Source organism: Oratosquilla oratoria, chromosome 11, assembly GCF_046742065.1.
Source record: "Oratosquilla oratoria isolate Oo_2021 chromosome 11, ASM4674206v1, whole genome shotgun sequence".
Taxonomy (NCBI): Eukaryota; Metazoa; Arthropoda; class Malacostraca; order Stomatopoda; family Squillidae; genus Oratosquilla; species Oratosquilla oratoria.
Genome location: NC_134787.1, coordinates 34,811,928 through 34,838,464, shown reverse-complemented (window position 1 = coordinate 34,838,464; position 26,537 = coordinate 34,811,928). Strand labels below are relative to the sequence as shown.

At 41.1% G+C, this 26,537-nt stretch overlaps 1 protein-coding gene across 3 annotated transcripts in view; it reads right to left on the bottom strand.

Annotated features, from left to right (window-relative positions):
• Window positions 1-26,115, bottom strand: part of Ctl2 (Choline transporter-like 2) — a 68,443-nt gene extending 42,328 nt beyond the window's left edge. Inside the window, exons 1-6 of one of the 3 annotated variants that reach the window (XM_076192602.1) lie at window positions 25,996-26,115; window positions 23,767-24,072; window positions 4,734-4,856; window positions 4,036-4,199; window positions 3,187-3,346; window positions 2,660-2,811 (exon numbers count right to left, since the gene is read on the bottom strand). In XM_076192602.1, coding sequence (XP_076048717.1) covers window positions 2,660-2,811; window positions 3,187-3,346; window positions 4,036-4,199; window positions 4,734-4,856; window positions 23,767-23,788 — 621 coding nt within the window. In that variant the 5' untranslated portion in view covers window positions 23,789-24,072; window positions 25,996-26,115. Of the gene's footprint in view, window positions 1-2,659; window positions 2,812-3,186; window positions 3,347-4,035; window positions 4,200-4,733; window positions 4,857-9,924; window positions 9,987-23,766; window positions 24,073-25,995 lie in introns of those variants that run through there. The other 2 variants (XM_076192603.1, XM_076192604.1) reach the window with 2 other exon arrangements.
• Window positions 26,116-26,537: the final 422 nt, after the last annotated feature.

Genomic DNA, 26,537 nt, shown 5'->3' with positions numbered 1-26,537 from the left:
TTCCTCTATCACAGACAAAATGATGTGTGGCTCTGGTCTTATGGGCACCCCATACAGACCCTAAAGTATCAGCTACATGCTACTGAGCAGTTTTTAACCCTACAATAACATGCATCAATGAACATACTTAATGCATTTGTTTCAACTCTTTCAATATTCTCTTATATCTAGACACAAGTATAAAAGAAAATAGCTAAGTAATTGTACCCCCCGTTTAATATCTTTTTAAGTTAAATTTTATATCAAGACCATCAGCTCCAGGTATCCTCTGCCACTCTTTTGAATGCACAGCTACCTGGTGACTATCCTTTCTTCCTCCACTTTATGAAGGTCCTAAGGTGTCAACAGGATATACAAACTTTACATATCTTCTTTTCCAAAAACTTCATCTGAAATATTTTAACATTTATATATTGCCTAATGCAAGACACTCAGCTGTAGGGCAGATCTGACTGATAAAAAAAACTCCCTGCATGCTAAGATCAACAGGCTGATGGTGCTATGGTACCACTCTTGACTGCTAATTTAGCAATCAGAGTTTGAGTCCTGCCCAGGGCTGAAAATTTGAGCATCACTGCACTGTGGGCCAGTATTCTAACTCTTGTGAACAATGAATTGGATATGTATGTATGTATGTGTGTGTGTATGTGTGTAAGGTCACATTATTACCCATAGATTGGGCCATATATGAACTCTAAGCTCTCAATCATAAGTCCATGTAATTCAAGTCCATGGTGAATCACTGAGAGCAAATTATTAGATATGTATCTCGTAAATTTTATGCTGGCCAATGTTATTTTTCCTGCTGAGGAATAGATCCCAAAATCAAAAGCCTTTATTACAAGAACCTTACTCCATTTTGAGATCAGCCTCACAAGCATTATAAGTGTTGGAGGAAGCATAAGAATACTTGTATGCTAAATCTAATAGTCTAAATTCAGATATCCTTTACCTTCAAGCTTGTACCTCCACCAGAATATATTCTAATTCCGCCACCCAAAATATGCAACCCAAGCCAGGGATTACCAGTAATATTTTCTGATTTCACCTCAATACTAATTTAGTACATACACTGTAGACACTTACAAATATACAATTCTTATGTGCATAACTGTGTGTGAGTGGAGAGTGGTTGCAGTATTTAGTTTTTCTTTCTATTGTACACATTCTGTGCTCGATACAATTCTGACATGTTGATGTGATTGTTAATATTGAAATAACTAAAACTGAGACTAGGGCTGGGAATTATGGAGCTTGGGGGAACAGGGGTTTGGAGACCAAAGGGATTGATTGGCAATCAATCAACCAATCAAGTGAAAACCTACAGCCTCACAGTGACTTGCAACAGTCCTTGGAACCTCCCACATATCTCTCTGGTAAGAAGGTTTGATCTTTTTTCTGTGTTGTATCAGTGTGGGCCTGTTTCTATGTTTCTGGCTTAAAGTTGTAGAGAGAGAAAAGCAGCCACTAGTTGTCAGCTCTCCATGTGTGAAAAAGTATAGCTGAAGTTGATACAGACCTTAGGCCTGGTCCAGAGACCGAATGCCAGCCCCTTAGCATGTGACAAGTATCAAGAGAGCAAGAGAGGAGGGACCAATGATTGGTAATGGCCTATGGTAGTCCTACAAGAAGGATATCTGGTAGAACCATCTCCCTGCTGCTTGTTTTCAACTCTCCTCACCTCCATCTAGAGATGCAGCCTTGAAAGGCTGGCATTCAGTCACTGGACCAGATCCAAGATATTTTTTACATACAAAGATGTGACAAATGCCTCCTGCTCCCCTCTCGCAACAAGCCAGTAACACAGAAACATACCCATACTAATACAACACAGACAACCATCCAACACTTCCTACAATGCAGTGAGTTTCCTATCAATGAAATTCAAAATAACAGTAATAGAAACTACCACTGTAGGCATGATTAAGATGATTGTATGCATGGGTCAGGTGGGAGGAAAAGACTGGAACTGGGGAAGGGTTTAAGTAGTAGAGTGATTTTCTCATCTGTTTTTACAGGGTGGCACTTTCTAAACTGGAGCTTTTCAATGAAGTGAGAAAATGCTATGAGAGCTGAAATAAGGAAATAAATAATCTATACCATATTTTCTAATTCATCTATATATACCAGTATTGAGAGAAAAATAGTTTTTTCCCCTTATAAGGGAGGTAGCCATTATCTACATGTGTATGTACAATAAAGAGGGATCAAATGCTGGTTATCCCTAACTTAGGCTGCTCATACAGCATAACTGCAATGTCTACTAGATATTAAGTGATTGACACAATGCACAAGTAATGCAAACTTATAAGTGGCAAGAGGTGACTTTGCACTGTGACGAGTTACTTTGTAATTATATTTTCTTTAAGTTGCAATTTTAAATGATAAAAAAGTGATAAACAAGACAGGCTACCCTGTTTATGAAAAAGAATAAGTATGTGTCAAAGTGAAGACATTAGGCCAAATACAAAATCTGAAAATAAAGCTTACACTCAGTGCATGATATTCTAAGAATACATGAACATGAATGCATCATGTGAAAGTACCAATTCCTTGTGAAAAGCCACATTTCTAAGTGTTAATAGCAAAAAAGCTCAAATGGTTATTTATTAGTGCTGTTGCTTTGATTTCATAACATTGAGTCTTTTTTTTTCAATACCTCTACAAACTGTACCAGCCTTGAAAGGTATCGCAGGGCCTTTGCAACAATTTCAAGTCTCTGGGATTCACTCAAATGCTTCATTGCTTCTGATGAATCTTTTATGTAATCAGCAACCTTAGTAATTTTCTGGGGCACACACCTGCGACCAACTGAAACAAGCTTATTTTTTATTTAAGATATCACATGTGTGTAATGTGCATAAATAAGATCTAATAAACCTCACTGTGAAAGTGCATGTGCACACATACCATCTGTGTGAATATAGTGTTTAGTTACCTACACAGTACTGGAACATACTAACAGCTAAGCAAGTTAGAATTCAAATGTCCTGTTTGTGAATTCAGAATTAAGTTTTCAATTTATGGTATGGTCTACACATCACACAATAACCAAGTTAAAATGATCTTGGTAGGTACAAAAGAAAGGATGAAAGAAAAAAGTAAAATAAATTATGATGAGTTCATCACATTACAAACACAAGCTATTACTGATTAATTTGGTAAAAAATGTAGTGAAATACTTACAGGGTTTACTTTCAACATAGTAGTATGCACAGTCTCCATCCTTTATCAAGTCAAAGGTATCCTTGTTCTTGTCTGTGCCATCTTTGCATATAAGGTCCTTAAAATTAACATTAACTCCAGTGTATCCCCAGTTCTTCTGAGGGCATTCTGACACACACACCTGTACAACAAAATTATGAAAAACTTGTAAATAAACCTGCACGACTTAAAGGAAATGTGGTACTTACCTCAAATAATTTGAGAGGCACTCTGGGGGAGTTAAAAAGTGGTATGGAGTGCTGAAGACCCTCATACCCATCTTCCTTCTGCTGAACTCACTAAATGTCCTCCTTTATGTCTTCTGTTCCACTGGCATGTCCACCATTCCAGTTTGCCTTCAAACACTATCACAAATTCCATTCATTGAGAACAAAATATTAAACAAAACCACCTTCATTTGGTGTTGGAGTGGCCCTCAAACTTATTTCAGCCCAACCACACTTGCAATTTACAATTTCCATGAATGTTTGGCAGGATGCCTCTGGTACTGAAAGATAACTTTTCCTTTTGTTCTTTGCAAATAATGCATGAGATGTTTACCTCTCACCTAACTTAAATGACTATCCTATATCATTTGCCTCATTCAAACCATATTTCAATGTTCACTATCAGCTTTGATTCTTCTCTTTCCCTTTTAATGATCCAGCCAGTGAACAGCCCTTCATATTTTCTATAATATTAATTCATACATCTATTGACAAGTTTCATATAATACAAAAAAGATATTATAGTGCTGTATAACACTGAATGTTACAGGATTAAAATTCCTCAGCTATTTTTTGGAACCATTCATAAATAAAACTAACTTACTTGTGGTGTTGGGCATCCAGTGGCAATGACTTTAGGTGAAGCACAACGAGTCAAGTCAAAGAAAAGGAGGTAGGGTTTGTCAAGAAGGTCAGGGTCTTTGCCACAAACACGACCACGGCTGTCTGTTGGATACAGTAGCCGTGCTGGATCTCCATTGGTAGCAGCTAGAAAACATCAACAAAAACTTGTACATAATTTTATTACCACTAAACATAATATAATCACATGTTCAAGTTCAATACCCACATCTATGATGAATCATAGCCTAGACCCACTGCCTAACCCAATGAAATTTATTGTATTGTTGTAAGAGGGAGGGTGGAGGGGTGTGGAGTGTATTCAGGGGTGGAATGGGTGGAATTGATTTTGTGCCTTTTTCTTTTTGGCTACCCCCCTTGTAAGGGGGAAAAAGCCTTGGTATATGTATGTATGTATGTTGTAAGAGCTCAGATGCCATGTATAGAACATGAAATGTCAATTGTCACAAGCTTTTCCTATCAAGTTTGAATACTATTATTAGTGGTTACAGCAATACAAAATAAAATATTTTTGGGAAGATTTTTGTAGGTACAACATATAAACCTTTAACAGTGCAACTCATTAATGTAAAAATATTTTTCAATACCTTTGTCATTATTTCTATAGTTACTGAAATATCAATGAGATGCTGTGTTCAACATTTTCTATAAAATACATACCAAAGTAACCCACAACACCCCATCCCACAAGGAATGCCACAAAGAGGAGGAGGCAGAGGATGTCCGTACATGATCGACTCTTCACTGGCCCCTTGAATTCTGGGTCGAATTCTAGAGGCTGCCCTGTGAGAGGGAAAAAAAAGTTATATTATCATCTCCAAACATCACATTGTAATCATAAAATTTTCAGTTCTTCAACCCCCACCCTACTGATCACATACTTTCCAATACCTATCTACCCCTTGCCCATTATCAAAATTTCACCTCTTCATCAATCGGAAGTTTCCCAGCTCTGGGATATACCTATTAAATCCCACAATATTTGATGCTTTTTCATTTAAGAACTGACAACTTGCTGCTACAACCATCCTTCAGTACTTGGCAGCAGAGGTACTGCCTCACACTTACACAACACAGACAACAGTCCAACTTTTCTTTCCAAAGAGATCCATGGGAAAGCTCAATTATTACTACCAAGTGCCATCAGCCTAGGAAAATCAAAGTAATAAATGACTGATACAAATCACAAGTCATTTTTAGTCAGCTTGCCAAATTGATGTTCTCATCTCTTGTCCAATCATTAGGTCTTCCCCCTCTCAATATTTACATGTTGGCCATCAAAGTAGTAGCACATGGGTCAAAGCATATAGCATGGGGAGGGGCGAGGCAACAAGAACTTGCACAGAAGAAGTTCACCTGTAATGCTGTCACTGACATCACACTGTAATGCACAACTGTAATGTAATGCACAACCAAATAATTACACTCATGAGGTTGTATCGGTCTCCACTGGTCAAATTTTACTTTGAATTATCTTACTAATTTACTTCCTTGTTCAAAGTATTCCATCAATTTTGTTAGCAATCATCAGATTACACATATGATGAGGATTCCCCCCTTCACTGAATGGAATTAAACAATTTCCATATTTTTTTTAACTGTACATGAATAGAAAGCGAGTTTTGACTCGACCAACTTCCTCTAATGTAGAGGTGATCTTTGGTGTTAATATGATGATGGTGGTGTTGGCAGTAGTAGTAAGTAATACTATTGATAATAGTAATAGTAATGATAATAATCCCATAGATGCCCTGGGTGACCAAGTCAAAGTATACACCCATTCACACCCAATTGTCTCCTCCCATCTTAGTACCTCATGGATGAAGTCATCCCGGTTTCCCGCCACACTGCTCGGTGGAGTATTTTGGACCCCCCCCCCCCCCCAAAAAAAAAAAAAAAAAAAATAATAATAATAATAATAATAATAAAAAACATAAAAAATAAAAAAAAAAATCAGTCGTTTTTGGTCCAGGTAAAAGGGTCTGGACAAAAACTAAAGAGGATCGACTCGGCCGCGTTTTGCTGGCAACTCGCCACCTGTCTTGAGCAAGAGATTAGCGTCGAACGCAATAGCAGAATTCTTTCGGCACCAGGTTCCTTCCTCGACTGCAGATCCATTTCCACAGTACCTAGGGTCACGTCACGTCTTCCCGCGATGTAATGTTGACATTGTTGAATGTGCCCATTATTTTCACGCACTAAGTTATAAATGTAATAACAATGATGGTAATAATGATGATGATAATAATGATAATAACAACAGTAACGAATTCTCATGTACCACCGCCACACCGCGTTAATTGTGCTCTTTCAAATCACGAAAACCGTCGATCTCTCATTCCGCTAATTCGCCGACGACACGACACATCGCCAACACTGTTCTCCTTCAGTGTCAAGGTCAATCGACTCGACCCCTCGTCGTTGTCGCTAATGTCAAGGGCGACTAGGTCGATGCGTCGATCCATTTGTTTGTTCTGTACGCCGTCATCAGAAATGACTAAACAGCTAACAAAGAGCGGTGTTGCCAGAACGCCTGCTTTCTATCTTTTCCTAGGTTAAAGGTAATTTAGCTTTATAAGTGGAGCATTATGTTAACATATAATATGACATTTGCTATAATTTATGGACCAATGACGGGTATCGTACAGCGGTCCTGCAAGACTCACCTCCATCAAGTGGTATAATCCGTCTCCGGACTGGGCCCCAAGATCTCTCTATCAACTTCAGCTGTACTTCTTACATTTTCTTACTCGTGCAGAGCAGACAACCAGTAACTGCTCCTTTCCTTACTATTCTATACCAATGACATAAAAAAACAGTCCCACACAGATACAAGAGACTAGGCCAATTTTTCTTCCCAAAGAGACTGTTGGAAGTTCCGAGGACTGGCAAGCCACTGCGGGGCTGCGGGTTTTGCATTCGTGGCAGCAATCGACTGCTATGATATAACAGGATCTGATTTTATTCTGATTGCCCACTGATTATTCTATCTTCACAATGAATAGTCCCATTTGGATGCTCACCACGCTCCTCATAAGGATATTACAGCAAGGCAACTCTGTTAACTATTCAGCTTCAGTAGATATGTGGACTAACAGGACACAGTTGTTTATAAAAAGGGGGTGAAATGACTATACAAAAGAGGGGTAAAGAGTGGAACATTTTCCCTCCATTATATATATATATATATATATATATATATATATATATATATATGTGTTCACCTCGGATCTCACCTCGGATCTGCTGCAGCCTCTTTTCGAGACAGCCAGACACCACCCTACGGCAGTGAGCTCAGAGCTCGTTATTAGCAGATCTCTGGGTAGGTCTGAGACCACTCACACTCCACACACCGGGAATGCAAGGTCACAACTCCTTGACTAACGTCCCGTACCTACTCGCTGCTAGGTGAACAGGGGCTACACGTGAAAGGAGACAAACCCAACTTGTCTCCGCCCGGCCGGGGAATCGAACCCCGGTTCTCCGGCTTGTGAGGCTAGTGCCTTACCACTCCGGGTGTGTGTGTGTGTGTGTGTGTGTGTGTGTGTTTGAGAAGTATGATAGGGGTTACTAGGCTGGATAGAGTGAGAAATGAGGTGAGGAGGAGAACAGGAGTGGATGAAAAAGTATTGGGATGGTTTGGACACAGGGAAAAGTGAGTGAAGAAAGACTAGTAAAAGAGGAGTGGAAGGCAGATGTGGAAGGAGTGAACATGAGGGGGCGACCTAGGATGAGATGGATGGATGGGGTAAAAGGGGTTTTGGGGAAGAGAGGAATGTCTGTTGAGGAAGGACGGGAGAGGACAGAAGACAGGGGTGAATGGAGAGTGATGATGTGATGGATGATGTGAACCATGAGGTGGAATAGGTGGGGGATGGGGGGTGAGGGAGTATATGAGAACAATTTGACGCAGCCCGAAGGGATTTCTTCCCGTCTTCTCCTTTTCTGCATGAGGAGACGGAGAGGGCGGTCGCCGATTTAATGAAGCGGCATTCCTGTGGATGTGCTATCTTGCGACACTACTTCTGATCCAGGGCAGTGGACAAGATGCAGGGATGACCCGTCATCCAGGAGGTGCCAAGACAAGAGGGTGGAAGGGAGTGGCGTGTGATAGGGATGGGAGAGGTGGGAGTGGTTTTTATGCCTTTGTTTTTTGGCTACCTCCCTTATAAGGGGGAAAAGCCTTTGGTGTATGTATGTATATATTATATATATATATATATGGAGCGAAATGTGTTCGGGGGAAGGGGGGGGGAGAAGAAAAGCAATGGAATCGCACTCGAGATCCCCTATTCTGCTCACACCCCACCCCCCACACACACACAGCTTACCTCGCGTGACATGCAAAGTCGCTACGTACAGAAAACGTTTAAATTGTCACACTCAAAAACGACACTTTCATTTTTGCACATTAAGTCATTGGTTGTACCGAGGGCATGACTCCTACATCATAAGAATTAAGTAGAACCACCCTTATTATTACTAACTGGGGTGATAGAGGAAGCTACTGCATACTATATACCAATTTGTTGACATCGGTTAGTTACTAATACGGGCTGTAAACAACTTCAATACATCAACTTGTTACACACAAAAAATAACAACCCACGTTTTCCATACAGTCCCCCAATACTTCCTGTGCTAAGAATAAACACTAAAAAATATAGACATATCACGACACTGATTAATTATATTATTTACTTGAAGGTTTGCAAATCTCAATACTCTCTCAGTCTCCCAACCATTAAACCTTACTGTGCAGGAACACATTGGTGCACACGATATTAATGAGTGTAGTGACGCATGGCAACTCCATTTTATCAGTTGGGCCTATCGTTATACGATACCTGCTATCTACCAACAATACCACTTGATGAAAACAACCTGTTTCGACTGAAATATACAAGTCTGTTGAAAACCTGTGGAGACATAAATTCAGGACGTAACATAATGCGAGATTTGAAAGCTATGGCAATACCTCATGCCACGTGATCTTCCACATGCTCCCATAGAACAACAGACTGACCCGAAGGCAAAAATCTGAACGTTTCTACAAAACTTGCCACACCCTTTCGCTAAGAAATGGATAATATTCTATATATATGTTTTTGACAAATTAATCAACCCTCTTGCAAACCTTAAACCCCGAGATGCATTTGACAGATATTGTCTTGGTGTTGCTGAATACAAAAGGCAAGAGTTGACAACACGATCTGCAAGAGGCGGCCGAAGAGGCGGGGGGGGGGGGGGTACGCGTACAGTCAGAATGCGACTATTCATCACTTCACAGATCTGATGGACAGGGTCCATTGGATTGCATGAAACAACTTTGGACGTAACGACGTAACATGACTGTGACGTGACGAAAGCGTGAATCTGTGCTTGCCTAACCACTGACTTCTTCTTTACATGTTCATTAAACGCTGCCGCCAGGTGATTTTACAGGTAAAAGAAGCTCTCATTCTCACTCGAACCTTTAATGAAAACGTGGTTTCTTGTATCCTTCATTCACCTCTGGTAAACCGCCCGTAGAGGCTAGCAACATATTCGTTGCTGAAGAAGAAAAATAATTGGGATGAGAAAAATGAGGTGAGGAGGGAAGGGGGCAGGAGGGAAAAGAGGTGGTGGTGAAGGTTAGGTATAATGCACCTACATCACAACCTACTTCCCGTCTCATGTCCTACGAAGTGTGATCAGCCGAGTAGGGGCCCTCCCAGTGGCCGAGGGGGGTGGGGGGGAATCTCCCACGTCAGACAAGAAAACGACACCTGAATGCAGTCGGGTGTGCACATAGGAAGCGATTGTACAAAATATATTCAAAAGAGGCTTCTCTTCACAAACTCAGACTTACTCTTCTTCCTTCGCTCCATGCCGACGCAGCTTGCTCCCCGTTTATAGTAGTGTACCTATAAACTGGATGGAAAAATACTGGATAATGGCTATGCAAATTATCGCATTGCAAGCCTAAACATTGAGGGAAAAATCAACTACAACAAAGCATGCCATGTCGACAGCAATTATTTCTATATGACGACAATAGACTACCACTAATATATAATTGGCGGTTACTACACTGGTGTTTTAATTTGGTTTATCTGGCAGAAGTTTGATCTCTGACGCTCCTGTCCAGTGTGGGCTTAATTAAGTGCAGTCAAGTGTACGCGCACGTATGTGTAGTATTCAACCGGACTGAACCAATCTCGTATACATCTTTTTCTTTAATTTACTTCATACAATATCTAACTTAAATCTGAATAATCAAGATGAGGTTTTTCTCCTTATTCGATATTCACAGTCTTCTGAACTGCCCATTTGTGTGTGTGTGTGTGTGTGTGTGTAAAAGAAGGAGGCGTAGTTGTATTTATACTTTTTATTATCATTTTTTTATTTGCTTCTTTTACCTCAAGTGTTCATCAGCTGGAAGTCATCTTGGGGATGAATATCAAGAACGATTCTTCCAGAGATCGGCGTCAAGATGGAACAGAATGGATAAAGATTCTCGTGTTTGGTCGGAAAAACTAAGAGGGTGGAAGGAGAAAGTGGGGGGGAAGAGGCGAAAAGGGGAGAGGGGAAGGTGGTGAAGGACCGAAACCGTCACCTTTGCCCCGCTATGCGTTAGGAGTCTTGAGGCAGGTAACAGCCACTGTTGAGAATTGGGAGAGGAGAGCGGGATTCGAACCACAACTTAGCGAATGCGAAACCAGCATGGTTCCGATTATGCCAACAGGAAATTGGGTGAAGAGAAAAGAAGAGCAGGAAAACGAAGAGGACGAGGAGGCTGAGGGACAGGATGGAAAAGGAAGAGGAAGGGGAGGCTGTATGGACAAGGAGAGGAGAAAAGCAAGAATTGAGGGTGTGGAGTGTAGTGGAGGAAGCCAGGAGGGGAAGGAGGGGAGGAGAGGAGGAGAAACGTCAAAAAAAGGGAGAATGAAAACAGTTGGAAAAAGGAGCGAAAAATAGGCGGGGGTGGGAGAGGGGTAGAGAAGGGTCAATGAAGGGAAAGTAAGGAAGGGAAGGGAGAGGAAGGGACGGGGAGAGGTCAGCAAGGGAGACATGAAAGGGGAGGAAGGAAATCTGACTTCACCTATTCAAATTACTCGTCAGTCTTGAGGGTTTACTGTAGGACCACCAGGCTATCCCAGTGTGTGTCAGAACGGGTTAACGTTACTTAAATGTTGTTTCCCATGGGGCAGTCGGATATGCTTTGAAAAGGCTGGTCTGCGAGACGTTGCGGGGAAGGCTGGCAGGCATGCAGGCAGGGCAACCAGTATCCGGCGAGATCCGGTTTCCAACAGTCCGAGGTGGTTATGAGAAAAGGTGGGAAATATGCTCTTCCTACACATTTCAGAGAGAAGGGGAAGTGTACTCACTACTTATATTACCTTAGCAGTTAACCTTACCCAAGATAACCGGAATGTATACATTTCTAACCGGGTATTCCATAGAGGCGACGCCCAACAAGTGGCCTTGTACAGGACAAGTGGAGCCAAACGTTGCATTAGCGATTGTGTATCAGCTGAGACAGCTGGGCCAGGCTTCAGGCAGGAAGTCTACCTAAGAGTGACTAACTGATCCAACCTCACCTACTCTACTTTTGACTATCGGTTTACAAGATGGCACGTGGAAAGGCTTCGCATGTATTAAGTGGCCTATACACCTCCCAAATTAATATATATATATATATATATATATATATATATATATATTGTCTGGCGTCGCCGAGAATGTAATACGCACAGTGGTCATAGATCAAGAGGCCATTTCGCCCTCAGATGACCCTGTCTTGACCCCATTGCTGGTATGCCATTCACTCTATTCTGGCTACCGCCGTGGCCTAAATTCGGCAGACCGAAACCACCCGTACTCAAATGATTAATATATCAATAAATATATAAAACATAAAAAATCGCAATGTAACACACCCGTCACTGTACGCGTTTGGCTTGATTACTTTGGTCGTACCCGTCGCCAGGCCATTTTATTCAACAGTGGACCTTTTTTTCTCAGTCAACGAACTAAACAGCTCAGGGCGGATGTCTTAAATTCTATGGGAGGGGCGAAAAAGAGAGAAAGAGGGAGGAAGATGGAAGGAGGGAAAGAGACGGAGAAAGATAGAGACAGACAGAGACGAGTGGATGGTGATGATGATGGTGAGAGGAGGAAGAGGAAGAAGAGAAAGAAGAGAAAGAAAAAATGGGAAGGATGAAGATGAAGATGAGGACGAGAAGGAGGAAGAAGAAGGGAGGGGGAGGATGAAGAGGAAGATGTATTCTCCCTTGTGGCCATTACACTTACTCGTACTTGAGTTTACTCTATTCAACTCTGCTCTTCCCACTCTCCTCCTCCTCCTCCTCCTACTCCTTTGTGTTCCTCGTGCGCCTCACTTTCATCCTTTCCGCTCGCCTTGTTTACTTTCTCAGCATCACACTTTCCTTCGCGAGCGCACGGGGGCGCGCGTCATTCACCACGGTCTCGGATCGCGTGCTAGACTCGTGATCGACATCTATTGTCCTCCCGGATGAGAGCTCAGGTCATGCAGCCTGATGAAGAAGTAATGATGTGATCTTACACACACATCCCATACTCATACGCCTTACCAAAATGGGGCAGTAACGGCTTGTAGTGTTTGTGAAAGTTTTCACTCCGCGCGCATGCACAAGTGAGAGCAACACCCACTTCCCTGTTCTGGCTTGCTCACGTCCGTTTGGATCCACAAGTGGTCGAAACTCGGGCTAACCGCACAGCATACATTATGCCGACTTCAAGTGGTCGACTCCGTTTGTTTGTGCCAGTCGTGCTAGCCCCGGCCTTTGTCTACTATCCCTGAATTTGGCTGGGTCGGATATACGCACCCTGTCAATCAATCCATCAATCAATCAATTAGTCCCTTGCCCCAAGTCTCTTTCTCGCAGAAAACCCTCAGCCCCTTAGCCATTGGTTCGGCCTGCAAATCACTCTAAGAAGTAAGTTTGTGTTACTGTGTCGATAGGGTAAGAATAGGGTAGTATAGAGCAAGGTCCTTCGTGTTCTGTGTGGTGGTTCCATCTAGGGCATTTGGAGTACGTTACCAGACTACAAACACATAACAGCACTATTTAATAGTCCAATACTACTTCACACTATCCATTTACATTCACGCGCAGTTGGTTCAAGATTAAAGGCGCGTGAGCGTGTATGATCACGATATACGCTGGGGTTCGGCACATCCAAACATTCGAGTTTTATAAACACATTATAATATAGTAACCTCTGCTGAACTACGAAAAAAAAGACTGCATCATTCTGCAATCACGCACGCAAGTAATATTTTACGAAATGCCCACATCGATTGATTACTTTATTATTTGTCCATTACATGGTTTTCGTAAACTTAATAAGTTCTACAGTATCATTACACTTTCCTACGCTAGCTAATGACCTTGCCCTTAGTTTTGTATACACGAATAATCACACACTAACGATTACGAATATTTCTACAACTGATGTGTCATTTCACACGTTTAATTAATATAAACTTCGCATAGTCAACAACATCCTACTTATACAGTCAACAAATATTTACTAAGGTCATACGATATTATGTCCAAAACCTCACTGTCCTTTTTCTCAGTACACACATCACACACGACAGACGAGGAAAAATGTCCACTGGTTTCTTCAAAACAATAAGAATAACACTAAACAACACTCCGCTAGTTAGCCAACGATCCTGAGGCACCATGGATCAGTACGTCGCTCTCTCAGGCACCTCGACTCGCTAATACAGTACATCTTTCGTTCACTGCTCTCTTGCTTGTTAAAACCAACGCATAACCGCACTACACACAAGCCCAACCACTCCCCCCAAAAATCAGAACTATCGTACAGCTGGCCTGTACTCCTCCTCACTCCTCAAATACTATCTTCAAATAACATGGCAATAATCACCCCAAACACGCAGTATTCGAGTCAAATAATATTCATAAATTAGGAATAAAAAATGCATATACATTTCGTTGCTTCCTCGAACTCAGCTGATCAAAACAACGGGCGATTGCAATAGTCCTGTGCAACAGTGCACGGGGGGTGGGTTGCCACGTCGGTTAATAACAAGTTATTTCGATGACGCGCTTTACAAACTTTGTTCTGGCTCACAACCCAAAAGGATGAAGGCTATCTTTATTGATTAGTTTTTAATTTAGTAAATCTTTTTAAAATAGTTAACCCCTTACATACGATGAGGCACTTTAAGTATTTTGTTCTGGCTACCAGTCACGTGACACATGGGACGACAGAGACACCCCTCCCCCTCCCTCTCCGGCAGTCTTTTCCTCTCCACGATGTTGAGTTCTTTCCAGATCCAGTCCTAAGCTAGCCATGCACTTCATCTTCAGGTGGGAGGAAAAGCGAGGTGGGGGGGGGGAATGAAGGAGAGAGAGGGAGACGGAGAGACAACAAGAAATGGGAAAGGAAGAGGAATGGAGGGAACGGGTAGAAAAGAAAAGAAATAAAATTGAGACGAGGGTACGGGAGTGAGGCATGAGCTGATTGATTGAATGAATGATTGATTGACTTCCTGACTCATTAAGTGATTGGTTAATTGATTGATTCGGGAATAAATTTCTCTGACAGCGTAACTGTTAATGGACAATGAGAAAAGCGACGGGATGAAAGAGGGGGTGAAACAGAGTGAGCGGAAGGGAACGCCTGGAGGAGAGGGAGTGAACAAGGGTGAAAGAGGTGGGAGTGGAAGAAAGGGAGTACAGGAGAGGGAGTAGGGGAGGTTAGTATAGGAGGAGTGGACGAGAAGGAGTGAAAGAGGGGGAGTCCACGGGAGGGATATGGGGAGAAGATATTGAAAGTGCGGGGAGAGGAAATGAAGATCGGAGGGAGGTGGGGAGGGGGTGTGTGGCGACAACGAGGCGAAGAAGGTCAGGTTTCATCTCTCATCGGGTGACACAAAATTTCTTTCTTTCTTTTTTTCACATCCTGGCTCTGCCGACAGACTACTTTATTCATCTCCGCTGCGCCCCTCACGGCAGGATGAAGAATAGCCCCTCCCCGACAGCTCCTTCTTGTACCGAGTGACACTTGGCGAGGACGGATAAAGTGGGTGGAACACTATTTCCTTGTTTTTTTTTCTCACCAGATGTGAATGTATACAGAAAAGGGTGAACATTTAACCTTAATGGCCACCCGCAGGACTTGTCTATCTCATGAGGGAGGATAGTAAGTGAAACATGACGATTTCGTTGAGAAAGAGAGAGAGAGAGAGAGAGAGAGAGAGAGAGAGAGAGAGAGAGAGAGAGAGAGAGAGAGAGAGAGAGAGAGGGAGAGAGAGACTCGCCATACCTCGAAATTTAGCAATAAAACTCACTATAACCAAGAGAACTTAGTTTTAAAAATCTGTAGTGGTGGTTATGGTTGTGGTGATACAGGTGGCAAGACTATTGTGGTCATTCTATTACTTGTGGTGGCATGTGCATTCGATTATGAGAGAGAAGTCTGCCGCCGCATGAGGCGGTAGGTAATCGCGTATGATTCACCACCATAGTCTCGAATCACGTACTAGACCTGTGATCGGCAGCTTTCTGGTCGTAACAGGGACTTGAACTCGGGTCGACGTCGTCGCGAAACCTTAACGACCACTGCAGTATGTGTGTGTGTGTATTTACCTAGTTATACCTAGTTATATTTTACGGGAAGGGGAGCTATGCTCGTGGGTTCCCGTCTTCATATCTCATTTTATCTAAACTATTTTTAAATTCATGTATTGTTTTTGCACACACCACTTTCTCATCTAACTTGTTCCAACTGTTTATTACTCTGTGAGGAAACCTGTTCTTTTTCAAGTCTCTTCTATAGCTGTCTTTTTTTATTTTCTTTCCGTGTCCTCTTGTATTTCTGTCATCCCATTTTATCAGATTCTCTCTATCAGTAATTTCTATGCCTTTCATGATTCTGTAAATAGCTATCAAATCTCCTCTCTCTCTTCTTTGCTCTAGTGTCTGTAGTTCAAGTTTTTCTAGCCTCTCTTCATATGATAGTTTTGAGAGTGTTGGTGCCAGTTTTGTAATTGCTCTTTGTATTCAAGTTTTTTTTTATACATTTTTTTGTACTTGGTGACCATATCGTTGCTGCATATTCCAATCTTGGTCTTATCAGGGTGATTAGGATTTTCTTCACCATTTCTTCATCCAGGTATGTAAATGCAACTTTGATTGTTCTTATTAAATTATAAGTTTCTCCAAAAATCTTATTTATATGTTTCTCAGGTGACATATTATTCATAACAATGACTCCCAGGTCCTTCTCATTTTCTACTTTTTTTATTCCTTCTTCTCCCAATTTATATGCTCCTGTTATTCTGTTTTTGCTTTTTCCAAATTCCATTATACTACACTTTTTTGTATTGAACTCCATCTCCCACTTCCTACTCCATTCCTGTACTATATTTAGATCTCTCTGTAGTGATTCACAATCTTCTTCAGTTTTCACTCTTTTCAGTAGTTTTGCATCATCTGCAAAGAAGCTCATATAGCTTTCAATTCCTTCATCCATATCATTAATATATATAGCAAACATTATTGGGGCCAGAACTGTTCCCTGCGGAACACCGCTTATTACTTCATCCCATTTTGAGTGCTGGTTTCTTATCACTACTCTCATTTTTCTTTCTTGCAAAAAGTCTTCCATCCAATTTAGTAGTTTTCCCTGTATTCCTCCTTCAGTTTCTAATTTCTTAAGCAACTTCTTATGTGGTACTTTGTCAAAAGCTTTCTTTAGATCTAGAAATGCACAGTCCGCCCATCCATCTCTTTCTTGTATTATATCTATTAGCCTTGAATAGAAACATATTAAATTGGTGACGCATGATCGTCCTTGTCTGAATCCAAATTGCCTTGGATTTAACACTTTGTTTTTTTTCTAAATATTTTACCCATCTACTTTTGATAATTCTTTCACAAATTTTTGCTATTGTATTTGTTAGAGAGACTGGTCTATAGTTTGTAGGTTCTTCTTTATTTCCTCCTTTATATATAGGTACTATATTTGCATTTTTCCAATCTTCTGGAACTTTTCCTTCTTTCAAGGAACTGTTTAGTATGCTATGTATTTTGTCTGCCAGTTCATTCCTGCATTCTTTCAGAATCCAGTTTGCTATATCATCTGGTCAATGCGATTTTCTGACATCCAGATTACTCAAGTGTGTCAATATTTCATTCTTTGTTACTTCTATTTCTTCCATGGGGGGGACTTTCTCTTTCCATTCAATCTCTTCAGGTTGTATGTTCTCCCTTGTAAACACTGATTTAAAATGTTTATTCATAATTTCCGCCATTTCCATTTCCTCAGTGTATTCAACTCCCTCTAGTCTTAATTTCTCCAAGTCTTGTTTGTTTTTCAGTTTATTGTTTACAAATCAGTAGAATAGATTTGGTTGATCTTTATACTTTTCTATGACATCTTTTTCATATTTTCTCTTTTCCTCTCTGCACGTTTGTACATATTCATTTCTATAACCGGTATATATTTTCCATTTTTCAGGTTTTCTGTCTTTTTTCCATCTGGTCCAGGCTTTGTCTCTTTTGTCTTTTAACTCCCAACAACTTTTGTTGTACCAGCATTTTACATATTCTTTTTCTTGTTTTTGTCTTGGGACATACTTTTCCACTCCTTTTTTGTAAATTTTTGTCAAAATATTCCATTTCTCTTCCACTGTTGTTTCTTCTTTGTATATTTCTTCCCAGTTTTCTTGTTGAAAGAATTCTCTTATTTTATCAAAGTTTGTTTTTTCATACATCATTCTTCCCTTTCTATATTGCTCATTTCTTTTCATATATTTTTCTTCATTAAGTTCCAGTTCAATCAATATGTGGTCACTTTTACTTTTTGGTGTTTTATATTCAATCTTGTCCACTATTCTAGGTTCAGATGTAATTATTAAGTCTAGTCTCGATGGTTCTTCTTCATTTCTATACCTGGTGTTCTCCTGTATCCATTGTGTCAGTGTGTGCGTGTGGTGTCTCTTTACCAAATAAAATTGGAGCTATATTCGTCAGTCCTGTCTCCATCGATCAAACTTGGCTGTAAATTCATTTATGTTGTTTGACTGTGGGATTCCACCACCCGCGCCATTCCGAGCATCGATGTGCGCGTGTATGTGCGTGTGTGTGTGTACATTGTGTGTGTGTGTGTGTGTGTGTGTGTGTGTGTGCGCGCGCGCGCGCGATTCACATACGTGTGTGTACGTGTATATGTACATATGTATATATGCGTCTGTATGTGTACATGCGTACGCACGCGCGATTCACGAATCCGTGCGAAGTGCATCTTTGTGTTGTGACAAGGCATTCGGTGTGTGAGGTGAGCGTGCGTGCTTGTTGTTTTGTGTCCCAATAGGTCGCATGCTCCCCCACCTCCCCCTCCCCGTCTCTTGCCAGGACGCAGTGGTCATTGATTCGAGTGCGGCGCTGGGTGGGGTAGGGGTGGGACAGTAACTGTCAAGACCGCGTCAATCCTAAGTTTGCACGCACGAATGCAACAAAACCTTTACCACGGCGCGGACCGAGCTTTCCACATGCATAGAAGCGCCGGTAACCTAGTCCATAACAACACACCAGTATTATCACTGCGGGGCAGTTAGATAACTTTCTATTAGAGTGAGGTGGCATGTCCAGCTCCACCCTTTGCCAAATCGGCGATGCTGATCTCGTTAATATTTCAGTTCCCTTCGCCCGCCTCCTCTGGAGCCCAGGCAGAGGTATGCTTGCTGGTTGTGCTTCGCAAGCGGGCTACGCGGCCATTGCCATGTCTGACGAATCCGTCACCCATGTATTGCTTCGGTTACTCTGTTGAGGGGGAGTAACTCCAGCCTTCTTGTGCTACGCTTACCCTGTCAGCAGCTCGGGATCTCCGGCAGCGAACCACAATACCATCGTTACTCACCTGCAGGGAAAGAAAACGTGGGTTAGTTTAAAAGAATCTAGACTTCCACCACCACCACCACCGAAAAAAAGCGAGAGAGAAATTTGCAGGAATGATGTGGCAGAGGTTGGCAGTCGTGTGAGTCATGGAATGCTATGAAAGAGGCCTTTGTTCAGCAGTGGACTCAGGATGGCTGATTATATATATAATACACACACACACACACACACACATATATATATATATATCGCTTGTTTGCGAAAACGTCGTCATAACTCAAAAAACTGAATTTTCGAGTTATCTATACAGACATACTCATCTTCAAACACGGGTTTTTTTTGGTAACAGTGTCATATCTGTAGCTCAAAAATTGACCGCTAGGGAGTGCTAAATGTCCCAACGACATAACCTTACATGTTCCAACTTGTTCCAACAAATATTTTAGACTTAGTAAAGATTATGATTGTTTCAACTTCTATAAACTTTAGAGGCGTATTTGATGCTCCAAAAAATGTTCCACCTATGGTGTTTGAGGGCTTTTTATAATATTGAGAGCGTTTTGAAACTTTAAAATGCCTCTCCTGAAAAATTCGATATTTTGAGTTATGACGACGTTTTCGCAAACAAGCGATATGTGTGTGTGTGTGTGTGTATACTATGTGTGTATATATATATATGTATATATACACGTGTATATATATATATGCGTATATTTTTTTTCTTTAAAAATACCTCTCTGTTTAGCTTTTGTGGATTACGAGAAGGCCTTTGACTTGATAGAACAAATAGAAATACTAAATTCGTTACGCAAGCAGGGTACAAACGAACAAATCGTAAGAGTCTTGGAAAATATTTATGCGAAAGGTGCCGCTACAATTCGACTACATAAGATACAGAAAAGATCGAGATCGAAAGAGGAGTTCGGCAAAGCGATACAATTTCACCCAAATTATTTACAGCTTGTTTGGAAGAAAATTTCAGAAGACTGAGTTGGGAACAGAAAGGTTTGAAGATTAATGGCAAATATTTGAACCACCTAAGATCTGCAGATGACATACTCTTATTTCAGAAAAAGCAGAAGACTTGCAAGATATGCTGAGTAATTTGAACAAGGAAATTCTCAAGGTAGGTTTAAAAATTAATAAGATTAAAACCACAGTAATGTTTAACACGAAAGTTCAAAGTAGAGAGATTATAATCGATGGTGAGAGTCTTAAAGTGCGGTCGGCTTGGCGCATGCGCGTTGTGTGCCGCTATCTCTTGGCTAGCCACAACCGCCATTACGGAATCATCTGACCGTGTTTAGTTTGCTTGTGAGTATTTGAAATGCCTCCTATTGAGAATGCCGCCGACTGTGAAATACGCGCTGTGATTCGTTTTCTTACTGTTAAATAAATGCGTGAAAGTGGCTGAAATTCGTCGTCAGATCAGTGAAGTGTATGGAGAAAACATTATGAGTGATGGGATGGTGCGGAAATGGGTGAGAGCTTTTAAAGATGGCCGTACAAATGTGTATGATTAGGAACGAAGTGGACGACCTTCACTCATTACTGATGGTTTGGTACAGAAAGTTGATGAAAAAGTGAAAGAAAACAGACGCTTTACGATTTCGTCGTTATCTGATCAGTTTCCTGCATTTGAAGAAGCATCTGGGTGGTCAGCGCCACGATGACGATGAAAATGTCAAAACGGCCGTGTTGCAGTGGTTCTCTAATCAGGCGACAGATTTCTGCGAGGATGGTATTCAAAAGCTGGCTGTACGATATGATGCCTTAATATTGGTGGAATTTGTTGAATAGATTACAGTACAGGCTCTCATGTAAAAATAAAATTGTTACGGAAAGTCTACTTGTTTCATTTTTATTTCAAAACGGTACTTAAAAACAAGCCTCGCATATAAATACATATATACTTTTTTATACATACATACATACACACGCACACACCCAATATATATATATATATATATATAGATATATATATATATATATATATATATATATATATATATATATATATATATAAATATATATATATAAATATATATATATATAATATATATATATATATATATATATATATGAGTCTAGAGTGGTGAAAGTAAAACGAAGATGCTCTCGGAATAGATATTACTCTTACGTTACGACCACCTTGGTCTTCTTCAGAAATGGTCGTAACGTAAGAGTAAAATCTATTCCACGAGCATCTTCGTTTTACTTCCACCACCCAAAACCCTCATCTGTCATTTGTTCTCACCTCTCTCTCTCTCTCTCTCTCTGTATATATATATATATATATATATATATATATATATATATATATATTATATTATATATTATATATATATTATACATATAATATATACACATATACATACACACACACACACGTTATATATATATGTATATATATATATATATATATATATATCATACATATACACAAGCACACACACACACACACATATATATATATACATATACACATATACATATATATACACATACACACACACACACACATATATATATATATATACACATATATTCAAATGTATATATGATAAAAACAGAACCACAGGCTATGAATCTTTTCTGATAATTAAAAAAATACGAGTTCACAAGAAAGAAGACAATCCGCCTGAGATGAATTTTCTTCACCTTCTATCTTTGAAGACAAAACCTATGCGTCTTGATACAGTGTCTCCGGTGTTGTATTACTCATACTGCATTTAGCTCGCGATGAAAAAATGCATGAAAGACAAAATCTATAAATTTTTCATTAGCTAGTGATTAGGAGACTTTATAAGTAAAATTGGCCCAGTGGCGAGAAACGAGTGGCTTTGTTATGTCGGGTCACGTAGTTTGTGACCTTGATCTAACCTATCAGAGCTGGCACCAAAAATTTCCTTCCAGACACTAAAGAAAAGAAGAAGAAGAGGAGGAGAAAGAGTAAGAAGGCGAAGAAGAGGAAGACGAAGAAGAAGACTAAAGAGAGAAGAGGAAGATGAAAAGTAACTTTTGCACAAACGAATTCTAAATACTGTTACGGAAACTGTCCCATTGTGTGAATTCACATTTATTACCATGGCGGTATGCCATCCAGGAATAAGAGCACATTGTAACTTTCAAAATATATTAACAGACTTTACCAACTACCATCGCGAATATACAGTCTGCACTCACAAAATATAATCACCAACTCCATAAAGCTTAACATGCCACATCCAAGCGCAGGTGAGAATTGCAAAGTATTTGCATTGGGACACTGAAAATTATCATGGAGAACCGTTGCAAGAGAGAATGTGGTCGACATGACGTCATGTCGTTGTCGTATATGCGGTCAACCGATACTGAAGTAACACAAAAGGTTGCTTATTCACTACAATTTTTTTTAATATTGAACATTAATTCGTGTGTGTGTGTGTGTGTGTGTGTGTGTGTGTGTGTGTGTGTGTGTGTAAAAAGAGGTTGTGGGGCGGGAAAACAAGATATGGAAATCTAATCATAGTGTTGTACGCTTGAAAATGACCACAAGATATGGAAAAGTTGATGGACATTTACGTCAACTCGTTCAGCAGTTTCTAGTAGTTAAGAGAATTGTATGAAAAAGGATTCTCTATATCAAAAATAAATTTCACGTCCTTTCATACATTTTTTTTTATTTTACATAATTTTCTTAACCGCTTTTTTATATAGATACTAAAACATTCGGGGGGGGGGGAGCACCAAGGATGAGATGGATGAATGGGGTAAAAGGAGCGTTGTGAAAGAGGGGGGTGTCTGTTGAGGAAGGATGAGTGACGACAGAAGATAGAGGTGAATGGAGAATGGTTGTGTATGGATGATGCTGTGATGCATGGAAGGGAGCGGGTGGGGAATGGGGGGTGAGGGAGTATGTGTGAATGATATTCTGACGCAGCCCGAAGGGATTTCTCCCCGTCTTCCCTTTTTCTGCATGAGAGGCCGTATAGGGGATGGGGGTGTTACTGATTAAATGAAGCGGCCTTGCTGTGGATGTGCTATGTCTTGCTGTATTGCTTCTGACCGGCAGTGGGGAAGATGCAAGGATAACCCGTCATCCAGGAGGAGCCACGAAAAGAGGGAGGGAGGGGTTGTAAATGAGAGTGGATTATGTGGGGATGAAATGGGTGGGAACGGATTTAGGAATTGACTTTGGCTATCTCCCTTGTAAGGGGGGAAATCCCTGGATATGTAACATTTTACAAATTTTATTACGGAAATATACATTTCATCATTGGTTATTTGATGAACATTTTATACAGTGTTCAACATAATACTCTGACAAACACTACACATGAATGGCGAAAATAACTAGGTGGGTCAGGACTTTTGTCCCAACCTTACCGAGTAAAGAAAGTAAAGACACATATTTCACAGCCCTCTCCCTTATTCGGTGGATATTAATTGAGACGTTGCTGTGCCAACGGGTCCTTAGAACGACGCCAACCAGAGCGTTCGGTGAGGTCGGTGCCACACTGTCCGGCGCCGCCGTTGCTGTTTCTTGTTGGCTATAGCAACGTCTCCCTTATGAATCGTTAGGCTCGGAAGGTTATAAGTATTTTAACCAGCCGGGGGGGGGGGGTCGTTTTTTATGAATTTTTGGCTATCGCCATATGATTATATTAAGCTAATTGAATTTGCCCATTATCCGACTGCATCCGGTGCCGCCGCACAATGTGACAGCGACCTTACCAGCCTAGTCTTCGTACCATGAAAACACCACTGGCGAAGGAGTGGGTGTTGTTAGATGAAGGGACACTTACCTAGTTCTTTTTTGTCAACCATGTTGGAAAGTCTGCTTTCTTCTAAGGATGTCAGTCTGTGGCGGGCACAGGGTGGTGCTCCTTCTTACTGTTATCGTTCTTGATCAATAACGCACAAAAATCTCCTAGAAACCAGACAACACTAGGGATTGCCCGCTGGAGAATATGACGTTTCTTAGTGAAAATGTCTATTAGTGTCACTTCACTTATGCACTATGTTCATTGCTAGATAATTTTCACACATAAATTCGTTGTACTTTGTCTTCACTTTTGCACCCACTTGTTTCAAGTCAATTCTAAATAACACTGAAACATTCAATAACCATAAAATAACAATTCGGTGATTTGCATCTCATAGTACAGGTGTACACTCGACTACTAAACTTGTTTCGTTTCCCCATGTTAAAACAAGAGAAACTCGTATAATCAAATCAGGACGACGGGTGCTGTTGCGTGCCAGTACCACCAGCAGGCACTAATATTACGGAACGGTGCCCACTGCCTCCGAACATGCGCCCATCCACTCTTGATTCACGGCGCACTTTTGGGATTTTGTCACGGCTAAAGACAGGCGATTTCGACCTACCAGGATGCATCGCATACAATCACACGCAACTTCATAAACTGCACTGCAATGACAACGCACAGACACGAACACGACATTTGTGGGGAGGAGGATCCTTGGCGGGAACCCAAGAAGGCGGTCTGTTTCCTTTGCAACTCAGGTGTTACAATCCACTGACGCTGTGGGCTACGCGACAAGAACAAGAATAAAAACAAAAGGCTATTGCGTGCCTTTGATAGCGATGGCCACAGGCTTGAAGGGGGTTCTTCAGGCCAGATTAAAAGTCCCTTTAAAGCCCCACGATTCGCCCCCCCCCCCCACACACACACAGAGGTACAAATGTGCGCGCGTACGCCGGAGTCCCACAGGTGGGGTGGCATACGCTGGTGATGTGGCTGCAAATTATCCATAACATGATCACATCCTCTTTAGATTTTGTTCAAACTAAAGCTAGACGATCTACTGTGTGTGTGTGTGTGTGTGTGTACCCCAGTGTTTCACTTGTACATGTCTGTTCTTTTTTACCTCACGTAAGGTTACCTAATATGCTTCACTCATAATCAAATTTCATTAATGTCACTCTTAGCCAACCGGCAAAGCTTATCTGCTACCCGAGTTCCAAAACAAAAACCTTCCCATAGGAGTCATAATCTTATCTAAATGGACAACTAATCCTTAGCTTAAGGTACCAAATATTTAGAAAAACGAGTGGATACATAATTGCCATGATGATAAACGTGTCTAATTATCTACGGATCCCTTAGTTGAAGAGTTTTATTGATTTCACCGGTATCCAGAACGAGGAGGGGGGGAGGGGGGATGTCCTTTCGCTGAATAAAATCACCTGACGACAGTTCAAACCGTCTTCATCAAAGCCGAATTCGGCTGCTGGACTAATGACAAGCTCCTGTAAAAGGTGGACGTCAACGAGAATCATCTCCCTTGCGTCCATCTTCGAAACCTGCAAACACCCTTACGTACCTCCATGTGAAGGTGCGGCCCCTTGGGGTTGGCACTCGTTTCCAGGACCGGGCCCAAGATATTTCTATAAACTTCAGCTCTACTTTTTTCTATCATTTCACGAAGAAGGAACATTGACAACCGGCGACTGTTTCCCTCCTCGACCAATTAATAAAAACAGGTGACACAGGTTTGTCCCACACTACTACAATACAGCCCTTAGCCTAGTTTCTTCGGGGTGATTCGCCTCACTCGGTACTTCTGAGGGAGGTAGTCCAAACCCTTGCCACCGCTAAGAGGAGGGCAGGACCCGTAGTAATGAATTTAAACTGGACAATTTTAGGTTTAAGAAGGATATACACAAAAACTGATTTGCCAATAGAGTGGCTAACCAATGGAACAGACCTGGTAACCATGTACTGAGCGGTGAAACAATTGGTTGTTTTAAAAGAAGATGAGTTAACTTTATGGATACGAATGGCAGGTGGTAAGGGACACGGAACTGCTTAATGTAAACCTTATGGTCTCTTGCAGTCTCTTCCATGTTTATATCCTTATTCTTCTTGACAAACCTAGCCTCTCCCTGTCAGCCATTCTCACTGTCACTGTTCTTCTGAAAGCGGTCTCTGCGCCTATCCCTCACTTCGACCACACGCCATTAGGTTTTCTGAAATTTCGAATGTTTTTTCTTTCTGTCCAATTACCTTTGGCAAGAGCCAACCAATACTCTTATATATCTTTCTATCCTTCCACCGGGAGGCTCTGGAACTCTCTTCCTCCTGATATACGTCCCAGGAATGGAGAACTACTCACGGGATCCAATCCTCAACTAATAAAAAAAAATCACACCTGAAGAGTTGGCCATACCCCAGCCCCCTCCGCCCAGTAACGTCTGTTCGCTTGGTGACGTCACAGGTCCGACTGGCAAATAAACTATCATAAAGATAAGAAATCCCAACCTTCACTCACCCAAGAAACCTCTATTCACTGATTACACCAATCTAGAGCCTTTTATTGATTTAATTTTTTTTTACTGTGATATGAGTGTCCCGATCTTCCTTGTGCAACGACTAAACGCGATTGAGCGAAGGAACTGGAGATACCTCTACCACTTCTTTCCTCCCCAAGAAAGGTCAAGACAAAAGTAAGCTTAGACTTGGCTAACCCTCTTATATGGAGGGATCAAGGCTGTATATGTCAAAGAAAACGGAGATTGGTACAAGATTGACAATCACAAGTGACCATG